Source organism: Corvus moneduloides, chromosome 1, assembly GCF_009650955.1.
Source record: "Corvus moneduloides isolate bCorMon1 chromosome 1, bCorMon1.pri, whole genome shotgun sequence".
Lineage (NCBI taxonomy): Eukaryota > Metazoa > Chordata > Aves > Passeriformes > Corvidae > Corvus > Corvus moneduloides.
The window spans coordinates 95639078-95661568 of NC_045476.1; the positions used below are offsets into that span (position 1 = coordinate 95639078).

General features: G+C 37.6%; 1 protein-coding gene across 4 annotated transcripts in view; it reads right to left on the reverse strand.

The window, feature by feature from the left end:
• Positions 1-428: 428 nt before the first annotated feature.
• The window catches only part of TMEM245 (transmembrane protein 245), a 79405-nt gene continuing 57342 nt past the window's right edge, over positions 429-22491 (reverse strand). For all 4 annotated transcript variants that reach the window (XM_032119043.1, XM_032119066.1, XM_032119062.1 and 1 more), the window contains 4 exons: positions 12878-12978; positions 11333-11507; positions 8419-8613; positions 429-7383 (listed from right to left, as the gene is read on the reverse strand). In XM_032119043.1, the coding sequence (XP_031974934.1) occupies positions 7338-7383; positions 8419-8613; positions 11333-11507; positions 12878-12978 (517 nt within the window). In that variant the 3' untranslated portion in view covers positions 429-7337. The remainder of the gene's footprint in view (positions 7384-8418; positions 8614-11332; positions 11508-12877; positions 12979-22491) is intronic.

The following is a 22491-nucleotide window of genomic DNA, read 5'->3' on the forward strand; positions in this document are numbered from 1 at the left end:
CTCATTTTAAGAGGTGAGCAGTCATGCAAGGAGGATTTGATCACTTTTGCTTTATAGTCAATAGGATGATCTAAAACTCTGCTTAGACACTCAACAACCATTTCCAGTTCAGAGAGCAGGCCATAATGGAAGTCATTTGAATTACCTACAGGGGCTGAACGGGAGCTTCAGTAGGGTCTGGATGTGTGGTTGTGGGACTGCAGGCAGTGCAGCAAATTGCCAGGTGCCAGCTGAGCCACAGCTACTCTGGAGGCACACATCCTTCCCTTTCCCATAAAAAATGTAAGGAAAAGTGAAGTATGGCTTCTCTCAGTGACATCAGTGCGGATGCAGCTTTGCCTCCAGCACACCTGTTATTTCACCTGATTAACTGCTGCCTTTGTGGCTGATTCCAAAGAGCCCATCATTCAAATCAAACTCAGTTCTCCTTATGTTAATGGCATTTTATTGCAAAATATATTAACCATTCTGTGTTTACAAAGGACTGCAGTGTGAATACAATATCAAGTTAAAAGCTTCTTAAACCTGCTACAAAACCCATTTTTATTAGGATGAGGACTGGTGCGTACAATCAAAATGATTTAGTTTATATACCTCTGCAGTCTACACAAGTACTTCTCAGCCTTAACTTACACATTTTATTGGGCCACAGATGGACGTAGGGGTTATATTGTCAATACTATACATGCAAAACCAGGTACTGTACCAAACCCAATTATGGCAATGTCAGTTTTGAACACAGCTCCATTCTGAAGATGTATAATGTGTACAGACAAAATTTGTGCCAATGGACAATAGAAGTTATTGCTCCAAATCCCCACGGGGCCTGGTAGGAACATACACTTTAGAACAACCCGTGCTCTGTAATGCAAAACATCTGCTGTTAGGTTTGAGTAGGGTGTAGCCAGTCTTAGGATGTGATGTCAAAAGTTTCTTTGGATTTGGTTTGCTGAATTTCCTAAGGGGAAAAAAGCCCCCAACCCTCCCATGTCTTTCAACCAAAACATCAAACACTAACTAGCATATATATATATATACACATATATATATGTATATATAGGTATGCACCTAACTACTGATACAAAAAGTTGGTTTCCAACCTTCCAACCATCACTGAAGCACAGAAAATTTGTTTTTAAAGGCAACAATCTGAAAAAATTGAATGCTTGCCAAATATACTTGTGGTGACAGGTAACAAGCTGAAAACATTGATCTACACAGACAGTAAGTTATGAACAACACAAAAGTAGTTTTTACTGATACTTGAAAAAGATTCAGGTTTAGGCTGAGACTGGCAGAAAGAGCAGTAAATATTGGGATTTTGTTTTTCCAACCTTATGGTCTAGATGCCAGTTCTTAAGGCTAATGAACTTTTGTACTGTGGCTACTTTTTGTCTTTGTGATGTTTCTTACATTTAAGCCACAGCAATACCATGAAACGTTTATTTGACTTTAGGTCCTCATTGGATCACTGTACATGACACTCTAGTGAGTAAAAAGTGAGGCTAGGAAAAGAAATAAGCTTTTTGCTTTAAAACCATCACTCTAAAAACTCTTCATATATATATATATATATATATATATATATATATACACATATGCTAGAGCCCTCACTCTGCTTTATTAGCTTGCAGATGCACCCTGTTGTAAGCAGATCTGCCCTACTTCTCACTCTAACCTGGCTTTGGTGTCACCAAATAGTACTTACGTTAAAAAATTAACCTCCAATTCAAAGCAACATGAATTATATTTGTCCAGGTCCATCCATATGCAGAGCAGATCAAGGATGCACTTACTGTTCCAATCAGACCTCCTTCCTGAATTGGACATACACAAGATGGACACTCAAAGCATGCCTTCAGGTCCTGGAATTGATTCCCAGAAGGGGATGAAGCAATACTCTCATGTACTAAACCATATTCCAAACAAGATACCAGAGGAGGTGTGGATGAGTTTAAGAGTCTGGGGAACTGAAGATGTATTTCACGACCTATTAATTCTGGCAGCTTTTTAGAGGATGTATGCAAATACTTCCAGGAACAGTGATCTCTCAGCAATGCATTACTAGCAGCTTTTTCCTACTTTATATGAACTACAATAAAGCAGTGGTAGTCACACTACCAGTATTTGCTTGGCTCTTCCTCAATCTGTATCAAGTAAACATGAATTGTAGAAAATGCTGCTTGTTTTCATTATATACAGGCACTATTTTGTTCTCAGGTATCTCTAAAAAAAACAAACCATAGGACAAAATTTCAGTTAAAGTCTGAATAGGACAGAGACTCCCAATATTTATATAACACTGTGTATCAATATATCAATATATAACACTGTGTATCAATATATCAATTTACAAACCCAGTGTAGAATCCCTGAATACGCCTATGACTTCTGGCATATTCAGAAACATATTGTCTCTTGTTTCAAAACACAAAAATGATTTTCCACTTTTTTTTTTTCCTTATTTCCAATTTTATCACTTAAAAGCAATTTTGGAAAATTGTACCATAAAGCATTAACGTACCTTAGTAAAACTGTCAGATAAACAGTACCAGGTTAAAGATCAAGTCTCCCTAATGTTTGTTAAGAGTTTTAAGTGATTCTAGTTTTGTAGAAATAACAAGGAAATTGTCAAAGTTTGCTTCAGCAAAAAGTGTAGGAAATAATACTAAGAAGAAACCATTTGAAATACAAGTCAATATAGAGTTTATAAAGATGATGCACCCATGGATTTAAGAGATGTCTGTTGTCACTCAATAAAGATTATCTGGGAAATCAATTTTCTCTTGTAAAATTGCAAACTTCAAGGTAAGCAACTTCATTTCTAGAAGAATGCTACCTCTGCTATTAAACATTATGAACGCTAACTCCAATCCCAACACCTTTCAGTACCTTCAGAGGAAATCGTAGCCATTTCCAGAGGCAGCATCCATTAAGGTGGCACTATCTGCAGTGACAAATTTAAGTCTATATTATATAAACACTATGCTTGAATAAAGGCAGCTGTGGAAACATCCACTACCAACGACACAAAGCTATGGAATCTCAGTAGAATAATGGTATTTTTCCATCCTCAGTGTATCGGGTCCATAGGAAAGGCAACACTCTGCAGAATTCCCAGGACTAGGGATCAGCAGCACAGCAATTCAGCTGCTGCTTTTACTGGAGAACAATTTCATCCCATTTTGCTTTCTCAGGCTTGCTGAAAAACAGTGTTTAACACTGCAGCCATACACCTATTTCAAAAGTTATGCTGATACCCACAATGGATAATACTGGAGATAGCATCCGATTTCCCCTGAACAATGCTTTTTTCTTATTTTAATTAAACAGATTATGGATTTCCTATTCCAATAATCACTGACAAAATACACATCCAGTATATCCTCCTCACTGAGTCTTTAAGAGAAGCCACAGAGAGCTTGAAATCAGACAAGCCTAAGTGACAATCTGCACATACACAGCACTGTGCATGGAAAGATCTGACTGCTGTTTCCATTGTCAGACACGTGGGTATCGACTTAACTTCTGATGTGCCTTATAGGTATTATTATAATGCTAAACTGTTTTTTTTTTTTTTAGCAGCCACTCAAAGTAAGTCATTTCTGCTCCCACCTGGTCACAGTGCACCTGTGCTGAAAGCCACCATATTGTAGTAAGGCTGGCACAATGAATGTGTGCCAGATTCTTGCCCATTGCAGTTTGTTGCTTCATGGATCCAATTAAGCCAGGATTTACAGTGACCTGAAGTTAACATGCTGGGCTGTGAACTGGCACACAGTCACCTCTGCCAGCTCTGCTACAGCAGTGTTCAGCCAAGGTACAGGAAGGAAAGGCTGTCTCAGACTCGAGTGCCAGAAACAGCACCAGCCCTTTGGCACTACACTTCATTGCAACAAGCCTGATTTCCCAGAAGAGAACGATAGAAACCAGCACAGTTGAATTTCACAATACCACGAGACCACATTGTCTTGCATTACTACAAGCATTCCCTTCTGAACTCTAAATTATTGAACACTAAATGTACTAAATACAATTAGAAAGTACCTGGAATGACTGTTTACAGTAAAGCTAAAGACCATGAACTTCTTGCCTATAAACATTACAGAAAAGATGGTCTCTCCTAAGAAAACTACACTGGAGAGAGGGTTAGTGCTTTTTTTGTTGTTTGTTTGGTGGTTGTTGTTGTTGTTGTGGGGTCTTGGAGGGGTGGATGCATTAGTTTGGTTTTTTTGAAAGCTACAATCCATGTACTAAAAATTTATCCCCCCAAACTGCTGGTTGTTTTTGCAGATGAGGCAATATAACCATGAACCAGCACTTTATAAAGACCAGAAGTCAAAATGACCAGTTTGATTACTTTCACATTAATGCGAGATTGATCTAAACTAAACTGTTCTTAAACAGGCTGAGTCTGCTCAGAAAATAGTATAGATTACAAAATAACCAACAACAAGGTCTTCTATTTCTGCTGGTAATTAGACACTTGCTAAACAAAAAACCCAAATAATCAAAGTATGCCCTTTCATAAGGTGGTATTTCTGGTTTTGGTGTTGTTTTTTTTTTTTTTTCTAAACATGGTGAAAATCAGTGAATATTTCCTATTCCAAGAAGGTGGTATTGGAAGTTTTGTTCCTTATTTTTCTTTTCTTTTTGGCAGTGTACTGTTACTGCACCATTACTGAACCATACAGTTGGTTCCTCAATCAGGTACAGCACACAGCACGAGCTCCTGAAGCTACATTTACTGAGTAAGGACATACCATGGATGGCTCTTCATGGCACGTATGACTGAATTTGGAACAGAAAGCATCGATACGGAGCCTCATTTCAAAGGAGGACAAACTAACAACACTTCATCAGATATGAACTCTCTATACAAAATGATTTCACATTGGGAAAGGAACACTTCAAAATAGCAATGTATCTTCTCAGGTGATTTTACTCATCTGCCATTCATAGCAGAGACCCTTCTTTGATCTAAGGCAATCGGTTGAAGGGGAAGAAGAAAACTAAAAACCAAACAAAATAATGCTTTTTAATGACTCTTTAAAATGACTATGTTGAGTACCACATGAGTATGAAAGATTGTCTCAGAAAATGGGATAGCAAATGTGGACAATAAACATGTCTTGACCAGTGAGCAAAGAGGTGCTTTAAAGGCTACAAGAAGCTACAACAAGAACACAACAATTCAGTGCAAAATTGTGAAATAAAAAAAAATTACAATAAAGAAGTTCCCTAATTATCTTAGTGATTTCATTCAAGGTGGTTAGTATTTCAGGACAGCCTCAGGTTTTTCCACATCCTCCACCCTAGCCAGCAACAATTATAAAAATGTGTTTCATTTAAGCTTTTCTGTAAGCCACAAAACCAAGGAGAGGAGATAAAACAGATACTTGATTCAAGCAACACATTCTTCTCATTCAGTTAGTTGAAAGTGATGAATTCAGAATTTAAAATATTAAATGGGCTGTTTTCATATTTTGATAAACCTGAGTCAACCTAGTAAATTAAGCCCAAGTCTGTCCCTCAAACATATACCTGCAAGTGTGCACAAACAACATACTCAACCTCCCTCACTTAAAACATAAAATTTCATCAGTAAAATTGCAGCAGCTCATTCTGAGAATCTGAGGAGCAGACTCTTTGTGTCTTAGGCAGCCTATTTATTGCAAACCTATAGCAGGACTTCACTCAGTATCAGAGCACTTTCCAATCACTTTCCATGGCAATGTATTTTTAGAAACAATGTAAAAATACATACAATGTTATGAAAAGAAGAACCTTCCAAATCTATCAGCACTCCTAGAACTCAAGTAAAACATCTTAGTTCCTGCAAGCTGTTTGTGCACACATCTTAGATATCCTTATTCCTGGATAAGATCCCTTTGTTTCAAGCATTGAATTACTGTCAACAATAAATACAAGGCATGCCTGTATTTTGTACAACACATTATCAATCAAACTCTGAAACCAATTCCAGTTCCTGGAAACTGAATGGTGGTTCTTTGGTTAAGCAAGTCCATCTGCTACTGTGTACCCAGGTCCTCACTGGATTTGTGGAAAAGCTGTGCAAGTATGAAATATTTACCAAAAAAACCCACTTCCCATTTACAAAAAGGATCCATTTATAAAGATCCATTGTGTCAAAATGTTTCGACAACCAATACAAAAGGCCTTAAATGTCACCAAAGCTGCATTTTAAGCAAAATTATGTATGAAAGAAAAACACTAGAGGGTTTGATGCTGTGACCTAGGCAATACATAATTTCAGAAATTTAAGAACTTTATTAGTAAGATGTACCTTAATATATTAAGATATATCCTATATCTCAGTAAGATATTGACCAGAGGCTTACAGGGTTAAAAAAGCCCCAAACTAAACCAAACCAAAATTCATGCTCTCTCCCCTTTCTCTCTGGAAGCAAGATTTGTTTGAAAAGTTAATTGAACTCAGCCACAGCACTTGAAAACCAACATTAAACAATTCCCATTAAACTTCCTCCAATTACTGAAAGGAGATGCAACTATCCTACATTACTACTGTCTGCAAACATTTAAGGCCTTTGACTAAATTTAGTTGACAAGATGACTCCACTGGGAGGGTGGATAAACAGCAAAATATTATCAGACTTCACTGCAAATGTGGGCAAGATTTAAACTATTTAAACAAGTCCTCCTATGTCAGTAAGAGGAAAACCCACATTTAACAGTTTGCATTCCTCTTAATTTCAGGAAGGTATTAAAAATACCCATCTCCAACAACATTAAATTTAGTGTGTGTAAGAGAATAATATTTAAGTGCTACGAGTTACAGATGATGATTGAAGCTTATAAAGAAATACCTTGAGGAGGAACAAACTATTCTATTATACTTTCATTTCACAATGAGGGGTTTGCACTTCTTTTGCCACCAGATTAACTAAAAATAAGTATTTTGGAATTACAGCTTTCTTTAAAGCTACTACAATTCAATAAGACAAATAACCCAATAAATAAAAGCCAAGTTAGTAATTTCAGCAGATAAGATAATGACTCCAGTGGATGTACCTGTCCTCTTAACTATTCTTTTGGTAAGACAGAAGGTCTTCAAAGTCTTCAGCAAGGCAGCTGACTGTGTGTTGGTATGCAAAGCCATGGGAAGTAGACATTCTCTCTTGAAGAGGCAAAGTGCACAATAATGTAAGGCCAGCAGATGTTCTAGTGCTTTCTCCTAAAACCCAAGCTATGCTTCCCTGTGAGCTGCCCCAGGCACAGAAGGCCATGGCTGTTGTGAACCCAAGACAGAAGACATCAATTCCCTCATGTTGCAGAGGTGCAGCACAGCACTTCCATCACTCTGCAGACATTTTCATCTCCTCAGGACTCTCTCTAGGTGACCTGGGGGGTGGGGGGAAGGAAAAGAAAAGCAAAAGGTAAGACATAAATCTGCCCCAGTGATTCCAAACAATTGTTTCCTATAAAATAAAGGCGAAACAAACACATGAAGATTTTCTTTGTGTAATGTGGAAGCTCTATCTGTGTCCATACAGGGCAACAGGAATGTAACTTTTACAAGCCAGAGACTACAGACAGGTCCAATGAGCAGTTTTTCTCCTAAATTACCCAGATGAAAGAAGACAACACTGTTCATGTGAATAAAGCAAAGGATTATTTCTGACAAGCAGAGAATCCTCTTCAAGAGATATGTATAATGAGCTAACCTATACAATTTAACAAGACAGTAGAAACATTAAAATAGCCACTGTTAATACTGTCACAATGTGATTTACAATTCTAAGTAGTTATTCAATTACAAGTTTGTTCCTAACTGTATCATTGTTATTAGCCCATTCCTGACTGTACAGTTTAAAGATACATTTCTATAGCCCACATTTTGTAACATCCATAATGACATTACTAAGTACCATACTTTTAATGGAATAACGGCATGTAACGTTATCATTATTATTATTTTTTTAAATCTAAATATGTTTATATTTTGCAGTATTGTACATTAGAACATAAAAATGAAGTATTTTTGGGCATGCCCCTTATTAAGGGCAATGAACTCTATTAGATAACCATGAATAATAGTTTAAAAATTATGTTCAATCATCTCCTAGCACAACATCAACACATAAATTATAGGACACAAAGGTATTATCAGCGAATTTTCTAAACGAGCCTTCTGTAAGAGGCTGAGAGACATCACTTCCAGTATACATGTCCCAGTGAGTGTTTTACTTTACCATACTTCTTATTTCTAGAATATGGGACAGCTGAATCCTCTTCAAACACTACAATACTCGTGCAGATGTGAGTGCACACTCTTACAGAAAACTCAGGCACACACACACATTCTCCACACCTGTGCATACGTACACTGACGTGTGAGAAAACATCATTCATACAAGTAAGACATGGACAGCTCACCGGTAAATCTGTAATGGCCACGCTGCTTGTGATGGAGTGGGCACAGAATTGGTTGGACTCACCAACATGGCACTATATATGTTGGAAGCAACCACAAGTATACAAAGTAGAATTGGTCCTATGATGGCCCCTTCCAGCCCCAGGTAATACGCTCCACCAGCTACCGCAAGGCCTGTCAGGTAAGGGTGACCACCTCTGCCACAAGAACAGTAAGATTAAATTAAGAACAACAAACACAGCATTATCAATTATGAAATGTGAATTAACAATTAAGTTTTATTAAGCCTAGGAAATGACACAGCTAGCTATAGCTGCCCATATTTACACTATAAACTGCTGTCTGAATGACTGCACAAAGGTTCCAAGCTGTATTCTGTGCTGTATTTGCACAACAGATCAAACAGTATTGAGGCATGGAACGCTGGCAATATCCACAACGGAGTAGCTGCTTTATAGACATCTGCTGAAGAAACTCTGAAGGACTTAATGGCAAACACACTTCCATTCTGAGAATGGAAAGATGGTTGGTTACACAGACTGTTCATGCTTTATGGTCAAGAACTGTTAAAGTTTAACAAAATTAGAGACATGTACTATGAGCACCCCTGAGCAAAGCCATTCAGTTACATGATGACAGCGACTTGCAGTGCATCTTTCAAAGAACAGTTAGCATACAGTCTTTAAAGAAATAGCCATGTCTTCTCATTTTCTTATAAAAAAGCCTCTCAGACTGTTTGTTATCATTAGCTTTTAATGTTTTCATATGAAAAACAAAATCGGATTTTAATGAACATACTAGTATTTACTGGAAAGTTGGGGCCAGCAGAGCTTTTTGATAAGAGCTCTGATGGCAGTAAGTAAACCATGCCATTTTTATTTTCTGTGTCTCAGTTCAGGTGTAAAACGTGAATTCTACCAACATTTACACAAAACCTCCTCATCATTCCTCATTCTTTATACCTAAAATAATGTGGAATTATATAAGATATGGAATTGTATAAGAAAAACTACAGTTGAAACTTAGCATGCAATTCTCAGAAGTTCCTCTAAATTCTGAGTGTAATACATAGAAATACCAGGCAGTCAGTTCAGAGCTCCAGCAGCTCCTGAGGTTTCTACTGTGGTCCTGATTTCTACTCAACTCCCAAATTTTAAGTCTTTGCCTTCATTGCAACTGTGTGCAAAACAAGGCCAAGAAACATGACCTATTAAATCATACACACCTCAGTCATGTCTCACCTAGATCAAACTTCACCTACTGGCAGGACCAGATTGCTTTCCTGAGGGGACAAACTTGACCTTAAAGTTTTATGTTTCTCCAACAATAGACAATATTAATTTCAAAACCTTTGAAAACTTCAATTTTATTTCCAGCATGTTCATCAGTTTAAACATTCTTTTGGCTAGTTTTCTAAATTAAACAACAGATCACCTGATGAAATAGGACTATATCCATTTAGAAAACCCTGCATAACCTAATTATAGACATTTCAAATAGGTTTAATCTAATCTGCAAGACAGCACGATGCTTACTGTTCAATTTATTGGGAAGAATACAAATTTCCTCCACTGTCAGAAAATCTATTCCTCCCCCATGTATTTTCTAGACAGTAAGCAGAGTTTGCATCCTCTACTGTCTAAAAAAAAATGTATTCTAGTAAGCAGAAGAATTATTGGCTGCTTAAATAGCTACCAGCCTTAAATTCACCCATGATTTACTGTTGGGAAAAAAAGTAATTTGATTATACTTCACTTGGTAGCTTTAATTAATGTAAAATAACTAGAGCCACAGTCTACGAAAATTAGTATTAATATTGGGCATATTACCATTAGGTACTCTCTGTTCAGTGTAATTATATTTAGTGAACAAAAATACAAATTTCTAACAACACAAAACGGAACCACTTTATGTCCTTATTCTACATTAACTCTCCTGTAATAAAAATCAGCACAAATGCGGGTCTAGTACCAGCACGTAACTAAGTCTGGACCATGAAGTCCCTGATTCAGACAGTTTACTAGGATTGTTTCTGAGGATCAGGACTGAAGCAGTAACAGAGAAGGACACCCTGGTATCGATACTGTACATGGTTGTGACCAGGTCCTGTACGTCTGAAACTCAGTAGTCCATGTCTTTGCCAGCTCTGTTGAACTGTGCTGCTCTGTCTCCCACTACGAGCTGTGTAAAGGGATTCACGAGATATTTCAGCTGCACAAAATGTCAGTGAACATTTCAGCTGCATCTCACATACAACTGCCAACACTCACTTTGTCTCCACCATTTGGAGTTTGTTTCTCTGTGTACAAGCGCAAAGCTGAAACCAGGAGGCATTTCAAGTCAAAAGAGGTAGCCAAACACCTACCAAGTTTTTTCAAGAAGTCTGTGCCTACCTCCCACAATAGGAAAACAGCACTGGCTACTGTCTCAGCAAAAGCCTATCTCCAGTTTTGCAATTTCAATAGATTTTTGCACTAGAGTATGGTGACAGAACAAAATAATCCTCAAAATTCTCACAATTAATTCTGAAAAACTAAACTATTTTTTTTGGTCCCTAAACAGCTCATGGTTTTATCTGCTCTACAGCATCATCTGGCACTAGGAGATATAAAGGAAATGTTACACACCTTTAGTCAATAATTAGATAAATAGAAAACATAAACTAATTCTACCAATCTCAACTGAAATGGTTCATTTTGCTGATGATGAGTTCAACACCTCTGAAGTGTCAAAGTTCACAGAAAAGAGGCCTGGAAAACAAAGGCACTTAGGCCAGTAAGACTTCCTACTATGAGGTTACTCCTGTGCTTGAAGATATGGTTTTGCATGCTTCAGCAAAATGAGTTTAATTAAAGGCATCAGTGATTGTCAATCATTTTTACAATACTAATTTTAAAAAGCACTCAATGTACTTACCCTGATATATCTGAATAAATCGCTGTATCTACAAAATAGGTTGGCAAGAGGTGAAAAACCAAGAGCAAAATGGCTTTGCATCCCTGTCCTTGCACAAGCCACAAATCTAGCACTGCAGGGACTGCTGCCCAGTATGTCCCCAGAAATGGCACTGCTCCAAGGATTGCTGCTAATGCTAGAGCACACAGAAGCAGAAGTGAAAAAAATATCACAGAAACATATTTCACAAATATATTTACAGTTACATTCTGACACTTTTGCCACACCAGTAAGTCCCACTTCCATCAACTGTCGTAAATAAAGCATTGAAGAAGTGCCACATGAGGCTCTTGGTGTTTTATAGCTGTGATTTAGGAAAAAAGAAAATTACACCATTCCCTGTACAGAAGAGCTTCAGCAACTGACAGTCATAAGGAGTTACTTCCAAAAGATGCATCAATTTAGAAAAATTTCTAGTTAAACCAATCATGCACATTTCAAACTTTTACATAATTTCAAATTAGCAACTGTGTAAGGAAGCATACGAGCCCAAGTCTCACTCTAACTTACTGCATCTCCTGCAGTCATCCATAATAGTGAGAAAGCAGGCAAACAGGAGATTTATGGCTCACCTATTTCTGTATGCAAATGTGTGTGCACAGGCACACACCCTTCTGATTATACAGAGACCTGTTGTAATCTAAAACAAAACAGTTCTGCTGCCACTATAACTTAATTCACCAGGAATAAACATAATACAAAGCACAACCAAGTGGGGTATTTTTCTTTCTCTTTTTTTTTTTTTTGGTCTCATTAACCAGAAAGCAAAAACTTTAAAGATTTTCCTTTTATTTAAAGAAAAAAAATAATGATTAGACCTTCTAAGTAGGTGACAATGCCTTTAAGGTAGCTGCACTCTATAATACAGCCATTTCCTATTATATTGGGGTTTGTTGCTTTATAGCTTCTCCTTATGCTTCCTTGTACACAAACATGGTGCAATTACTATACTATCATCATTCTTTCTAGAGAAAGAAGGGCAAAAGAGGAACAAGGGAGAAGGCTTTTCTCTGAGAAACTGTCCAGCCATTTCCAAAACTAAGATTAAAGAATAAAAGAAAACCAGAGGCTGGTAGTACAGTCAGACAACAGTACTGAGAATAAGAAGCATATATTTATCATGCATTTCCATGATAACACATCTTCCTGCATTTAGGCATCTTGAAAAATCAGCACCTGTCAACTGTCAGAGAAACAGAAGCCAAGACAGGCAGAATGAAGTTAAAACCTGAAAAGCCTTGGACTGAATACAAGGGAGAAGGAATTACATCCAGCAAACGAAACAGAAAGAAGAGGTAAAATAGCTGGTAGAGAATGTGTTGTGGAAACAGGAAAAGGCAAGGCTCAGAGTAAGAAAGCAATCAAGGCCTTCTGTCTACCCTACCCACACCCATATTCTCCAAGACCAGACTAAGCTTGTCAGCAACACTTAATATTTCTGATTTTGTACACCAACTAATTATGTAATCTTATTTATAAAAATGTTGTAATTGTTCAAATTCTTACCAGATGGTATGAAGACTATGTTAATCCCAAATATAGTGTGAGTCAGCCAAGTGTAGAGTCCATAGAACCCAGCCATTTTGAGGGAAGCATCAAACACACCTCTAAAACGATCAAAGAAACTCTGTTAATTTTTATTAGCAAGAGGATTCCAAGAACTATGAAGATACACACACAAGTTACTTTGAATAACTGAAAACCCATCAGCGCCACAAATAACACATCTCAAAATGTAGCACTGAACCCTTTATACATCTGTTCCCCCTCTGAGAAGAATAAATATTCACCACATCTGTCATTAAAGGCATTTAGACACAAAACCCAAGGGGTTCCAGGGATAAATCCCTTGAAAGAAACTGCTCAAGTATCAGACCACATTCTCTATCAAAAATAACCTTTTTTCTATGAAAAGCAGTACCATTCTACATACAAAGTACTTTTTCTTTCCTCTTTTCCACTTCTAGGTGTTCACTCATTATCTGCTTACATTTCTATACCTGCTTTTTTTCATTGGATCCCCCTAGCTTTTAGGTTGCTTACTAGGTTACATTACTAAAAACTAAATAGTAAATCTGGTAATCTAATTCAGTCCTGCTGAATCTACACCCAAAGTTCTCCTCTCAGCAAACAGACAACTAAGTGCTGTGAAATTTTTACAGCACTAGGACATATACACATGTGGAGTACCCCATAACTGAACTGGAAACCCATGCCTTAAGTGTACAGCCACAAAACCCATAATCTCAAACTGCTAAATCTCATTATTGCATTGTGTCAGATTCTCACCCATATTTGAGAAGTGAAGTTTCCCAAAATCACTATTTTGGCCTGAATCCAAGGAACCAAACCACCCTGAGTCTCACAACTCAGAACAGTCCTAACAGTTACATCATTGCAGAAGGGGTGGCACACGCACCCTCTTAGCAAAGATACATGTGAAGTTTGCTGATGTTAAGTTTCCGTTTATAATTCATGCTTTTAGTTACATTGATTGTGTCTTTGCAGTTTTGGGAACTCTGGCAAGAGGGCAAAGAGGACAGGAAGACATACAACAGAAATTTTTGAGCCAGAGGATGAGTGGGAAGATTTTCACTGCACTTTGAAGGGGAACACAGTCTGCATAGAAAAACAGCCCTTTCTGGATCTAAAGTCTGTAACAGCACAGTTTCCTTCCTCCATTGAGTCCATAAGGCCTTCTAGGAAAGAAACCTTCTCTGATATTAAATTACTAGGTAGAATCTTTTCTGAACTACTAGCAAGAATTCCAAGACTCCCATCCCAGTTATTGCTTCTTTGGCCACCATCCTCATTCTTATTTCTGTAGGCAGTGTGAATATTTTTGCCCTCGTTTCCTACCTAAGGGATCACTTTTAGATTTCTAAATGACTTCAGAATCAAAATGATCTTATTTAAAATTCATTCACTGGAAGTTATGAGTGCATATTAAATCTCACACATCAACACTACTGTTCAAAATGTGAGATTCTCTTAACAGACTAACTAGGAACAACTGTTGTCAGCCATTTTTTGCTCCAAAAGAGGGAAAGGGAAAATACAGAAAAAAAGCAAGCTTCAAAGAATGACCTAAAGTAACAACTCCAACCTTTGACAGGCAAGAATTACGTGGTGCATAAAGAAAGGGAGGGAATATTTACAAATATGTGGTGGCCTCAGTAACCAAAAGCCTCAATACTTCTCAGTTTACATAAACTTCTATTATATAAAAATGGAAAGTCACTCCAAAATATATAAAATCTACAGATTTTGAAGAGTGACACACTCACTTGTATTTGAGTTATAAGAAAAGAAGATTCAGACATAAAAAAATAATTTGGCGAGGAGGCAAGAAAATCCCCAAACCCAAGACCACAGTAACAATGCTAAATGTGAGTTTGCATTAAGAATTCAAGATATTTGAATACTTTAGCTACTCAAAGGTCTTACTTTTCTGCATTTTCTGTGACATTTACCCAAGGTCTACTCTTTCTGAGGATATCATAGGAGCATAATATCTTTCTAAGGAGAACCTGTGCAGTGATCTTCAAGCAAATATTTTTCTTATCAAACAGGAACTGTGGCACAAATACATCACAGTTGTCAAAAATATTTTTAACTGTCCTTCAGTATCTCCTTATTTTTTCCAAGAGCTGTTTTCTGTACTGTAGTACCGATATTCCCAGAGAGACTACAAAAGAAGGGAAAACAGTGCTTTTATGGTAACCCAAAGAGAGACAGCAAGCCAGGGAAGAAAAATGTTGAAGGTGTCTATAAAACAAGTTACTTTCTTAGTCTCAGTTCAAGGACTTGGCAGTCAGATGCACTAGTAGGACAACAGAAAAATTAGTCCAGGACTAAGAGGTAGTCCTGGTCTGATGTCATTCTGCAAGCTGACATGGAATATATTTCAATGGCCAAACAGTGCATACCTCTGAAAGACTGTACGACAGTACAGCCTCTCTCTGGCTCTGTACTGCTAATACACACAGCTAATAAGCTGAGAGGGGAAGGCATCACACAGAGCTGGGAAGCGGTCAAGCAGGAAGCCAGAGGAGGCTACACCTAGTTTAATTCTCCTCCTCTCCTTCCCCTTGGTTTGTGTCTGCCTCAACTAAAGTTATAAAACGTCATTAAAAAGGTACAAGGGATTCTACTTTGTGGCAGGTGTGGACCAGGAGAACTTTAAAGTCTCTGAAAACTCCTGTTTGTTACTTTCTGGTAACTGCCACCAAAACTAAAAATCATTATCTTAAAGTCTCTGGAAATTCGTATCTATTTTTCTTCACAGTTAAGGCAGCCAAAAAAAAAATCTGAAAACACTAACCAGAATCTTATCAGCAGTTTGCTTCAGCTGGTCTGCACCTGAGACACCAGACCTTAAAGATCATGAAGTATGCTAGTGCCGGTGCTGCATGAATTTATTACCATCTGTAAAATGCAGGCCTTCCTGGTGTAATTTTGACAGTAAGTCAGTTTCATCTCTTAATACATTACTGGCACACATACAGCTTCCTTTTATATACAAAAGTAATTGTATGATTCAGAAATCAGAAAATCCGATTGCTGCTCACGTCTCACTTTGGCACTGTATCTGGATGAACCACTCTACCTGCAAGAGCTGACATCTGCAAATGTGTAATTTATGAGCACTTAATGCCAGTTTGGCATAAGGCATACTTAGACATACATATTCCATTTTATAGAGTTTTGAAAAACATGTAAAATATTTAAAAAAAAAAAAATCAGAGGACATGAGTCATGCTTCACATTATTCAGATTAAAAATGAAGAAACTTCTGTGAAATGCTTCTGCACAGCTGGACTACTTTTTTTTTTTTGGGTACAAAAGTAGTTCCTTCTACTAAGTTCTTTCCCTAAGCTAGGGAATTCACTTGTAGATTCCACAAGGAAAAGGGCCACCTTTTCATTTTATGGGTTTGGTGGATTTTTTTTTTTTACTGATTGGCCATAAAAAGTCTGGAGCTTCCCTTTTATTACTACTATAGTTTATATCAAATGTATGTCCACCTGAATTCCGGTTCACTTCACAGAGCCTGATGGTAAAGTCTATTCACTTTTATTGACACAATGAGATTTCAAAAACTTCAACCTAATACCGCAACAACCCCAGCTGAAAAGAGCCTTTCAGCTCAGATCATGAATTTTTTTGACCTCAGAGTTAATTTGATTTTCTAGATCTCTCTGTTCCCAGAGCACTGAAGGAAAGAAGAGCATATGGGCTGAAATAATGAGGATTTGAGTTACCAGAAAGATTAGAGTAAGCATATCATGAGTTCAGAAGAGGGATTTTCTGGTTATTATACTAAACTTAAATGAACAGGCATATGAACCCTGGCTTGTGAATGGGCCTAAGAGTAAAAACTAGACAGAAGTGCTATTTGTCTTTGGAAAAGTTTGTAAGAAATAGCATTTCTCTAAACGCCTTACAAATCACTTTACAAGCCATACAACAGTTTACAATCCAATTAAAATGCAGGCTTGGTAACAAGAACACCCTCAGCCAAATATACTGTTAGAAAAAGACAATTTCACTCTTTTGTCATCTTCCTCACACCACTGATGTTTGGTATTTCCCATATTCTCTAACAGACACTAAAAGGATTGTACTGTATCTTCGTTGCAAAATCTTTCTGTATAGAAAGCTAACTGAAAACGATGCTTTAAGAGATTTCAGTTATTCAGTTTCTTCTGAGAATACAACTGTCACATTTTAAAAGTAGAGAGTTCAAAATATAAGTGAAATGCATTCAAAACTTCACAGCATGGTTTCACAATTTATTTCAGATCAGGTTAGCTCAGAAGCGTCACAGGAACGGAGCCTTCCCATTCCTCTGCTCTCCAGATTCACTTCTGTCCCAGATGACCCTTCCTCTGTCTACCTGCCAGCACAGTCTCCATTATGTGCCAGGACACCTTTTACAATGAATTCAGCTGACAATGGTTTTATGATACATTAGTTTTTACTAAAATATAGCTCAGGTCTCTAATCCCCGGCCAACTCATAAGCAGTGGCTTAAACAGCTGCATTCCCATCAGGAAAGAAGCCAGTACACTCCTGGCTGGAGAGCAAGAACACATCAGCGTACTTACCCCAGCTGAAACTAACACTCACTGTCACCGTAACTTCAAAACCAAAGGACTCTTGGTGGTGTCTGAAGAACTTTCTTTCTTCACACACCACCAAGATCTGTTGCAAAAGATAAGCTGCCAGTGACAGCTATTATCTTAAGAAAGACCAAGGTATTCTTCTTCTACAATGATCCCCCAAATTTCAAGCGATCACCAGGAGAACATTGAAGAATAAAATGACTCAAAGTCCTTTTGAAAAAAACCTCTTAAGATGTTCTTTGACTCTCTCTAAGGGTTCTGTTCTTTTAGGGATAAAAAATGGCCCTCTTTATATTTCAGTTTCAAATTAAACATGAAAGTAAGCAAAGTGCACTAAGATAGATTTCAGCTATGAATAAAGGAGAAGTGGCAGGACGTGTTTCTTGACAGAGTAAAACCATCTCAGGAGCAATATAAATATGCAAATTACTTTCAGAGATGACTCCATGACAAGATTTCAACAGCTTTGCTGCTGAAATTAATTCCTCCTCATGAATGATACAAGTGATCAAAACAGCTCCAACATATGCAGGCTAGTAATGACACTAATCAGATAAAGTGATACAGTCTTGTATCAAAGCATAGTTCCTCCAGATAGTATAACTGATGCAAATACTGCATACACCTCCCAAGGCAGGACAAGGCTCCAATAACTTTATCAAAACATCATTAAAGAGTGACAACCAGTCTGAAGGACACAGTAACACACAGACTTTCTTCTCTAACAGAGAAATGTCTACATTCTATGACAAATAACAACCTGTAAGAAATTCTACATCTGATTATTTCTTTAAAATACTTTTGTATTTGTCTTAATTTTTTAATTACTACTTTGGCCTGTACTTGTAAAAGCTTGCAATTATTCTTCTGAGAAGCACATTTGAAAGGACCAGTTATTTCTGAATCACCTAGTTCTAACATTTCCACATTTTTATCATGAATAGACGATGTTTACTAAATGCAATACTGAACTAGTCTTAAAATGGATCTTAGAACACAACATATAAAAATGCAAACTTGTTCAGACCAAAGATCTGTCTAGCCAGCATCACATCTCCAGTACAGTCCAGAAGCAGATGCTAAGGGAACAAAAGAAATAGGACAAATCTATTCAACAATCCCCCCTGAACATTCTTCCAACCTCTATTTTCATGTCAGGGGATATTAGGAACCTCATGCAGGCCTTCTATTAATTAATCTTCAATTAATATCTCTTCTTAGTCCTCCTGTTCAATCCTGCAAGTTGCTACAACTCCAGTGTTCTTTTGCAAAATCCTACCCATGCCTACTGCCTGCTGCATGAACCAACACTTTTTTTGGAAGTGCCTGCTTGCTTTTTGGTGAGGCTAAGATTTTATCCTAGGAGAGACCATAGGCAGTCCAACTCAGTCATCCTTTTCACGCTGGTTCCGATTTTACAAACTTCACTTGTGCAACATCCTTTTTTCCAGGCTGAAGAGTTCTAACCAGCTCAGTCACTCCTCCCAGCGAAACTGATGCATGCCTTCATTTCTCTAACCAGTCTCGTTGCACTCCTAGCTTTTTGAGATGCAGAAACCAGAATGGCACACAGTAACTCAGGGTACAGGCAAATCATGGTTTCATACAATGGGAGTAATATTCTGTGCTTCTGTTGTCCAGGTCTGTGGTAACAAATCTTAACATTTGATATGCCTGGCAGATGTTTTTTAAATATTAGCAAGCACTGTGCTAGCCTGTGCACCAGAAAATACAACTCCCAAGTGGTAAGAGTCAGCACAGCAGTAATGAGTTTATGTGTGAAGTTAGGACTGGTTCTCACCCGCATGCATCACTTTCACGTACATGACATTTCATCAGTCACTTTATCTCCCAGACACTGCTCTCCTCCAACGGAGTTTCCCTACAATCCTGCTGCATCCACGCCTTCTCTGGGCAAGCTGTTCCAGTGTCTCACCACTCTCACAGTAAAGAATTTCTTCCTTATATCTAATTGAAACCTACTCTCTTCCTGTTTATAGATAATACTTCTTGTCCTTGAAAGTCTCAGGAAAGAGATACTGTAAAAAGCCTTTCTTAAATTTTGGTAGAACATAGCAGACAGATGAACTTATTAAGGGTCCTGCTTGCCCACACTTCAAAAAACATGAGGAGTAAGGCAGAACTTCTTTCTGTGAAAACTCTGCTGATTCTTTACAACTAAATCATATTCACCATGTGCTGGCATGTCCTTAAGTTCCTACTAAGCTTTACAGTACCAATATCCAGCTTACAAGTGAGTACTTTCTGGGTTCCCTGGAACAATTTTTTTTTTATTTTGCCCTTGAGATTTCTACAGTGAGTTATCATCAGTCACTCCCAACCATTTGCCACTGCTTATTTAATCTGTTTTTTTTCTACAAGCTCTTCTACAGACACTGTAATTTCTGAGAGATTCTGCTGTAGCTCATCCATAAGAAGAGTTTTACAATGTGACTCCCTCCACTTGCCTTCACAGCATCAATCTACCTCCCCCCTGCAACAACCTGCAGCAGCCTTGTGGTTGCTGAGCACTCCTTGTCATCCCTCAGCCCTCTGACTGCTTGTTGCTCCTGCCACATATGAAAAATTATACTTTGGTTTAATAGCATTTTGTGGAGCTTTGAGTAAATGAATCCAACTCAGCACCACCACCACCCTCACACTTTAGGCTTATTTCTATCTGCTGAAGTTTATGATCCTTTCATTTGTTTAGCAGAAACTTCACCTTTTTAGAGGATAGTTTCTCATTTCCTTGGCCTTTAATATTTTGCTGCTCAGATATGTACTCTCTCTTCCCTTCAGCCTTACTTAGCTGTTAGCATGCACTGGCACTAACATTTATTATTCTCCACACCACTTGTAAGGAAGTAAATTCTTTAGATTCCCATTTTAGCTTGAAAAGTTCATGAATGAGAGCAACAGCTAGCTGGAGTCAATACTGCTTGAGATCCATTGCAGTCTTACATTAAGAAACTCCCAAACTGTTCAGACTATTCTGATTATAAAATTATGAAACACAAGCATAAGGGGGTATTTTCATTGCCTGTCTTGGTGGAGACAATAAATAATGGATTGACCTTACAGCTCGAAAAAAAAGGGAAAAGCTAAAGCTGTGATGTTAAATCTTTGAAATATCAGGAAATCCTGAAGTTTTATGTAAGATTTCATGCTGTCTTCTTACACTACAATAGATCTGTATTTTAGATAGCAGAAATCTAACCAAGGTTATATTAACATATACTGCAACATTAAATACACACATGAAGAATTATTAGACATGCAAGCATAGAACCCTGCAACATTACACTAAAAATAATTCCAATAGTATACTTTTATTCTTAGAAATACCTGATGGAAGATCTTTTCCCTATATATTTAGTAAGTCTTTCAGCAACCCTTGTCCTTCCATGCCTCCCAGTTAGCCTGCTTTAGAAGCAAAGAGAAAAACTAACTGGCTGAGCTAAATTCCAGATGTAAATTAAGCATCACTCTCTTTACTGATACAGCTTACGTCATTACCAACTAAACTTTCACTCAAATAGGTTCTGACATACAACTAAATTTTAAAAAGTTGGTGCTGTAGTAAAAGAAAAGTTGTGCATATATACAAAAGCCTAAGTGCAACACATAATTAAGGGACTAGTATGTAAGATGCAATGTAGTTACATTATTCTTAAAGGTTGCAGGAAAATCTACTTATGTGTTTAAAAGTGTTCCCACACAAACACACACTGACCTACATCCTCCACGTTTACAGAAATCTTCAGTCTTAAAAAACACTGGGCAGCCACAGAATTACACACTAGAAATATTCACTAAGACAAACTGCTGTTAGAACATACAGAACATGCCACCTGGTATATGAAAGAAGCCAATAGCAAAATATCAGCCCTGTCTCAGATAAAGCAAGCAGTCCTTAGCAGCCTCTCAATGTGTTTGATACCAGCCTGCAGGGCAGAGAGAACACAACTGTCTGTTTCAGCATCAGGTTATGCACTTAGATAATCTTGTGAATTAGGGGTAGTAAACTGAAAAATTCAGACTAAATTTACAGACTGTGTGACATACTTCACCCAAATTAATGTGTATAATAATGAACATTTTTTCATAGTTTCAAGTAAATTTTGGAGTAAAGATTAAGAATAAGCAAATAAATTATTTTCTGAAATTTTCTTTGAAGGTCTGTTTTTCTTTGAAATATTATTTGAATAACTGATTGAAATCATGTGTACATAAAGCAATACAAAGACAGCTGTGCTTAAGAACAAGTATTCTCTATATAAAAGGAAATACGGGTAAAGACAAATTCTAGGGTGGCTCTTTTTGCAAATATGAGAATATTTAAGACTAAAAAAGTACTGTGAGCAAGTCATGTGTTTATTGCTTCTAAAACAGGCAGCTAAAATACTACTATCTATCCCACTAGGGTGATCAGGTTATGGTTACTGTCAGTTTGGGTCCACATATGCACTAAAACAATGTAGCATCTCATACAGATTTGCAGACCATATTGTATTTTTTTTCCGATAACTCAGCTGAAGCTTTCCTCTCTTCAGTGTAATGAAACACAAAATACGTCTGTTATTCCCTGTTTTAGACTAGGCAATTATTTCATTACAGAATCATACAATCATTAAGGTTGGAAAAGACGTCCAAGATCATCAAGTCCAACCTTTTACCAATCACCACCTTGTAAACTAAACCACAGCAGTGAATGGCATGTCTGGTTGTTTCTTGAATACTTCTAGGAATAGTGACTTCACCACCTCCCTGGACAGTCCATTCCAATGCTTGACAAACCCTTCTGTGAAGAAATTCTTCCTAATGTCCAACTTAAACCTCCCCTGGTACCACCTGAGGCCATTTCCTCTCATCCTGTTGCTTGTCACCTCAGAGAAGAGACCAAGCCCCACCTGGCTCCACACTCCTTTCAGGAGTTGTAGAGAGGGATAAGGTCGCCCCTGAGCCTCCTTTTCTCCAGGCTAAACACCC